The sequence below is a fragment of the Mus caroli genome, chromosome 8 (assembly GCF_900094665.2).
Source record: "Mus caroli chromosome 8, CAROLI_EIJ_v1.1, whole genome shotgun sequence".
Taxonomy (NCBI): Eukaryota; Metazoa; Chordata; class Mammalia; order Rodentia; family Muridae; genus Mus; species Mus caroli.
Window position 1 is genome coordinate 12,399,928 of NC_034577.1, and position 6,514 is coordinate 12,406,441.

General features: G+C 43.3%; 1 protein-coding gene across 1 annotated transcript in view; it reads right to left on the minus strand.

The window, feature by feature from the left end:
• Csmd1 (CUB and Sushi multiple domains 1) overlaps positions 1 to 6,514 on the minus strand; it is a 1,596,626-nt gene that overhangs the window by 171,120 nt on the left and 1,418,992 nt on the right. The window contains exon 32 of the mRNA XM_029480674.1: positions 6,354 to 6,449. Coding sequence (XP_029336534.1) covers positions 6,354 to 6,449 — 96 coding nt within the window. The remainder of the gene's footprint in view (positions 1 to 6,353; positions 6,450 to 6,514) is intronic.

The window sequence follows — 6,514 nt, forward strand, 5'->3', positions numbered from 1 at the left end:
GGCACTCTTCCTCTTCTATGAAGGATCCAGGGCAATCATACTCCCTGGAACAGAGAGCAGGGTGGTGGTGGACAGGGATGGGTGAGGGGAAGTAGGGAGTTGCTGGACATGCAATTGTATGGATGAAGGCAGTTCTGTAGAACTGCAATAAAATGCTGGGCCTACAGCTAGCAATGTTCTTCTATGCAGCTAACAACTCGTTAAGAAAGTTTTCTTCATGTCATTGCCGTGAAAAAGTAACACTCTACAATATTGATGTAGGCCCCACAACTATTNCTCCAAAATACTCTATACTTGGAGTGCAGATGATCACCTGCAGGGGGAGCCTTAAAGACCAAGGAAAGACTCATCTGGCAAGGGGGGAAGGGGGTGGGGTTAGGCTAGGCTGTGATTTTTCTAGGCTGAGGAATTCCTTCCTTCCCAACTGGAGAAAAAGCATGAACAAATTTGTTTCCATCCCTCTTTGCACTGTGATGCTTAATTTTAATGTCAGTGAGTACCAGCAAGTAGTCTTTGTTAAAACAAACAAACAAACAAACAAAAAATGAAAAAGGGAAGGTCCATGGTGCAGCAAGGGACTCATCTAGCCACACAGATGTGGGCAAACTAAAGTTTGATAGTGTAGGAAAGGAAAGNCCATCTGGACTTTGAGACTAGACACAGAAGAGGTGAAAATCTAAAACCTCATTTTGTTCCCAGGGTTTATCCTGACAGACAGGGTCAGTTCTCCCTGATAGTGTTGGTGGAAAATCATATTCCTATAATTCAGCCATTCAGTACTTAGAGATGGACAGTTAGAAAGCCATCCTCAAACTGTATCACCCTGTGCTTTGGAAATGAAGAAGGAAGGGAGAGGGGTAGACTCAGTGTGGAGGGATAACTTGAAGTAGAACATTCCAGCAGGGCTGACCAACCCATGAGAAGGAAAAGCCATAGAGTCAGTGGCTTGGTGCTGAGAGGCAGGGGGCCCCTTCTATTGACCNGGAGCTACACTGCAGATGCTGTGTACTTACATTGTCACAGGCAGCATAGATTGCACCATGGGAGCCACAGCAGATCAATGACCCCATCTAATGTGGTGGGGCTTTTTCCTATACTGGTGTTTGCTCCACTCAGGTCCTTCTATCTCCTATATGTAAACGAAGATACTGAAGGATGTAGTGGCCCTGAGAGAAGCACGCTCACAGCAGTCAGTCACACTGACCCAGCCCTACATACCCAAGGCTCATCACCTGTCATCCTTGCTCTCTCTCTGCTAAGGTTCCCCTGGGTTGCCAAGGTATGCAGATNTCTTTGTCTTGGGAAGTAAATGCCTAGGTCTATGAGGTTTTGAGGGTCTTTTGCTCCCTGGAAAGTGGATGCAGATAAGGATTCTACAGTTGTCAATTTTTAAAGCAATTACATAAATGAGTAACACTGTGTGCATATGTGGCTATGAAAGACATTTCAGGAAGTTGGAAGCTTGGGAAGCAAAGGGAACCTAGAGAAAATGGGAGAGAGGGGCAGTGCTTAGTGGACCCTTGTAACATCTAGAGGGCCGCATTCTGCTGGGAACCCTCCTGCCATTAGGACCTCCCGTTCCTGCTCATCCAGGCTTTTCAGGCAGAATGCAAGAGTTCTTTCCTCTTGTTACTGTTCTTTCTGTCTTAAACNANATCTGTCACATCACAAAACAACTGTGAAAGTATCTGAGAGAGAAGTGAGAGCAACATAAGGTCAGCTGGAAGGCAGGTGAGGGAGAAAGGAAACCCTCACGCCCTGCCCCTCCTCACCACGCCCCACCGACCCGGTCATGCCCCTGGGTTGAGTGAGAGGCTTAGTGTTTCTTTACGNGGTCTCACAGAGCCTGGAGTGGGTAAAAACTCAGGCCAAATTATTCGGAGAGAATGAGAAACTCATGCAGCAACCTTTGCCATCATCCATCTAAGAAGCATGTGTGTGGCCTTCTACTTCGTCCTGCTACAGAAGGTGAACACAAAGAATAAACTGCAGGGCATTTAGGGATTTCTCTTATTTCCTTTAGTGACACAGAGACAGTCTTTATCTGCTTGGAGTTGAGGATTCTGACACGACAAGCTGGTCATAGTTAGCGAATTAGTAAAACACCAGTGAATTACATACACAGTCTCATCATAATCATTCTTGGTAAAAAAAAAAAAAAAAATTACATTTGTGTAAGTGCTTGATGCAAAAGGTGACTTCCTTGAAAATGCAAAATCAACTGTACTTTCAGCCTGTAGCATCTCAGAAAAGCAGCCAGAGAAAAGAAGCAACAGTGTGTAGGTGCAAGGCTTCATTGTAATGAGACCCTTGGTTTCCATTTTTATCACCCAAGTTCAGAGGAACCGGATGAGTGTGGGGCAAGCTATTATTTGAGTGTGGATGCAGTTGAGGTTCTGTCCAGATATTGTTGAGGAGTAATGGTTCTCCTGTGTAGATGGGACAGGCTGTATGCTATTTCAGTTCTGACCAGGGTCTAGAGAAGGTTATGTGAAGTTAGTTGGTTGGTGTCCCAGAGCCATGACTCAGAGAAGCAAGCTGAGGTCAGTTGCCCCTTTCCCCATTGTGTGGAAAGCCTAAGAATCGTGGCTTCTTCTCACACAAAAGTAGACAGTGGATTCTGCCTGCTTTCTGACACTGGTGAGAGTGGCTTACACAGAGCTGGCTGAAAGAGGCATGGACCTGCATGTTGAAACAGCCAGGCCTGAATGGAAGATGATTAGGAAACAGTATTCTGGAGACTGGCGNGATGACCCAGCAGTTAGGAGTAATGGCTACTTTTCCAGAGGACACTGGGTTGATTCCCAGCTCCCACATAGCAGCTCACACCTGTCTTTAATTCCAGTCCCAGGGGGATCCAGTGCCTTCTTCTGACTTTCTGAGTACTGTACACAGTGGTGCACAGACAGGAGACAGCAAAACACCCATGCAGATAAAATAAAAATAAAGGTTCAGACAAAGTCAAAAAAAAAAAAAAACCAAATCAAATCCGCACCCCGACAAAACCCAAATGGTATGCTTATGAGAAACTGAGCCACTGAGTTAACTTGGACAGGATCGGTCCATGCCACAGAATAGGTAAATGAGAGGTGCAGGTGGCATCTCCCTGCCTGCCACTGTTAAGTCTTTGTTTTATTTTCCTTTCTGTTGCTGTGATAAAGCACCTTGACTGTAAGTGACAGAGCGGAGGAAAGGCTTTATTTAGTTTATAATGCCTGGATACTAAAGGGGAGCCACAGAGGCAAGAATGCNCCACAGTTGCTCATACCCCATCCACAGTCAAGCACAGGGAGTTGCAAATGCTCCATGCTGCCGGAAGGTCCGCCTGCCTGCTGGTTGGCTTTCTTCACTTTGAGATACTTCAGAAGTCTCTGCCTCAGAACTGACTGCCTCATAAATGTGCCCACAGACCAGCCCATCTAAAGTAACTCCCCACAGAGACACTCTTGCCTCTGTGCATTGACAGCATAACTAACTACTTCTTATAAAGCTTAGGAGGAAAAAAAAAGAAGAAGAAGAAGCTTAGAAGCTAATAACTGTTTGTTCTCAGAATCCCTACATTCTCCACCAAGAGGCAGACACTGTCGGCTGTGAGGCAGCCAGCCAGGGCAGTTTTCCACACCTGAGTCCCAGGCACACTTCTGCAATCCATCCTTTGACGTGTGGCTTGTGTTGGCATCTCAGATGTTCTTCATAATGGACTGTCTACCTGCTAACAGGGGTCAAGCATCCTATAATCTCAGAGCACAAGGTCACTGAGAAGTCTCAAGCTTTAATAACTTCGGGATGAGTGAAGCTATCGCCATTCGCAACATTTGTATATAATAAGGGCACAAATAATGCATAGCTACAATGTAACTGTATTTAAAAAACAAAAACAAGAACAGTGCTCAATTGAACTTTCTGGATTGAAGAGTTTTCCTTTTGCCTTTGAGTAGTTTATAAACTGGATTCACAAGCCTCCATCTTTATGATCAAGGGATTTAGCTTTGATAAAAGGCTCATTTTGCANAAACTCAGCAGTAGCGAGTAGGGAAAGGTGGGGTATTGAACTTTGTAAGACAATAAATATGCCAGACTCATTATTGTACAAGGGAAACTGATTCTTTCTATAAATGTTTGCTCTCTAGTTTTTTGAAGTTTTACATATTTTAATGATGATGCCTGAATTCATATAAAGAAACAATTTTTCAGGACTGGGAGACAGATCAGACAATAGAGCGCTTACCAAACAAGCATGAGGAAGTCAACTCAGATCCCTATGGAAATTTAAATGCTGGGTGTGGTGGTGTGCACCAGAATCCCAGGGCTGGGTTTGTGCGGACAGGTAGATCCCTGGAGCTGGTTGTCCTGTTGGTCTGAACAAATTGGTGAGCTTTAAGTTCACAATCAGACCCTGTCTTAAAAAATAGGGCTGAGAGAGACTGAGAAAGACACCTACAGGGACCTCCTGCCTCTACACACATGTATGTGCACACACGCACACACACTGACATGCACTTGACAAACACATGAACCAAAAACACACTCTGCCACACACACACACATATGCATGGAATGATTTGTTTTCCAGAACATGTCATCTGATTGTGAACTCCAGGTAGCACAATCCTTGGGTCCTTTGCTGCTTATCTGATCAATGATCTAAGCTTTGTCAAAAGCCAGAGGAAGCCCCATACAAAGACTCCTGTTGTTAGTAACTTGAATTCATTTCCTAATGTTAATGTGATCTTTTTTTTCCCTAAAAGGAAACATTTACTCAAGACAACCAAGCTGCCTTTGTTATAGAAGAAATGTGAGTTCTGGATTATGTATCTACATGGAAAAAAGTAATTCCAAACTCATTTGAAGAAAATAAGTTTAGCCAGCTTGCCTAAATTAGTCATTATCTACCAAAGTCAATTAAAAATATACTGGCCACTTACATTTAACAAAAACTACAACTTTAAAACAATGTAACTACTTTTAATTCCCCCAACAACTTTGTTGAAACATTTGCCACTTAAGGGTGAGAAATATTTCTCCTGTGTGCTGGCTGCCAGCATCATTGCTACACTCTGCCCAAGATATTCATATGATTTTGATGATGAAAACTGAAACCTCTTAGGGGAAATATTTTGAGCAAATTGCTATTATTCTGTGAGATTTTTAGAATTGAAACAAATGGTATGGCTGCTATCCTCTATGGTTTTCTGAAAAGCATAGTTTTTCTAAGGCACTTTCTGGAGAATTTTATCTCAAGAGAGGNAATGGCTCAGATAAGAGATTTCCCTCTAATTGTGAGGGAAACACTGAAGGGTAGATGGTGATCTCCTGGCTGGCTGACCCGAGGGAGACAAATGAAGAGTTACTGTATTCCTTCTTTTGGATGTTTTGGGAATAGATTTTGCTGAAAACTCGCCATCCTCCTGCCTCAGCCTCATGTGCTGGGATGTGAAATGTGGGACTTCAGGCCTGGAAGAGGGTTGCTTTCAGGACGGGACTGAGTGGAGGCGAGAAGCAGCTCTTCCGTCCACCCCACTGTGCCATGAGCAGTTCCAGCTTCCCTGTTCTCTCCTCCCTAATTTCAAGTTTGTGAAATGAATATTCAAGCTCAATGAGAATACCACATCTTTTTCATTTGGAGGGACTTTTAAACAATCTCAGATTTATTTATATATGCTCCAAATTAAACAAACCAACAAAACAGGAATAAAGATATGGAACAGACCGGTTAATTTTCCAAAGTGGTGTTCATTCAGAGTAACTGTCATGGACATCTCAATTCTGTGTTTGACTTCGTTAAATTATAATTTCAGCTACTTGCCATAACAAATATGTTTGTTTAAAATATATATTTATATTTCACTCTANATGTAGCTCTAAATGTTTATGACATGATTTATATAATTAGATAAAATGCTGTATTTTATGTCATTTTGTAAGATCCAAAGAGCCACTCAGGGGTAGTTTAATTAATAATTATTTTTATAATGCTAAAAAGTAACATAATATGTCTTTGAAGTAGAAGTACAATTTAATGTGCCAAAACAAAATGTAATTATTCTTAATAAGTGATTTTGTCTCACATATGTGAATGCCTTTGATTATTTAGACATCGCAGAAATGAAACTTGTTGGCTTTTCTTCCATGTTAGAAGCCTGGGAGGCACCCTCTCCTTGGTACACAATATNTAGCTCANAGGGCACCTCCCACATTGCTCCACAAAGTGCAGCTCACAGGGCGCTCCTCGCCTTGGTAGAGGAAGTGCAGCACATAGTGCGAACCCCCAGATCACTGTCAAAGTGCAGAACACAGGGTGCTCCCCACCCCCACATTGCTCCACAAAGGGCAGCTCACAGGGCTCTCCTCACCTTGGTAGACGAAGTGGAAACCCCGTGCAGAAGCTCCGCTTTTGGCGCTGAATCGAAGCAGAATCTGATTGGATGTAGCCAGTGGCAGTGTTTCACCTGGAAATTCAAACCAAGGCGACACATCAGACCTGGAGGTTGTTTCGCTCTGCGTGGATGGCATT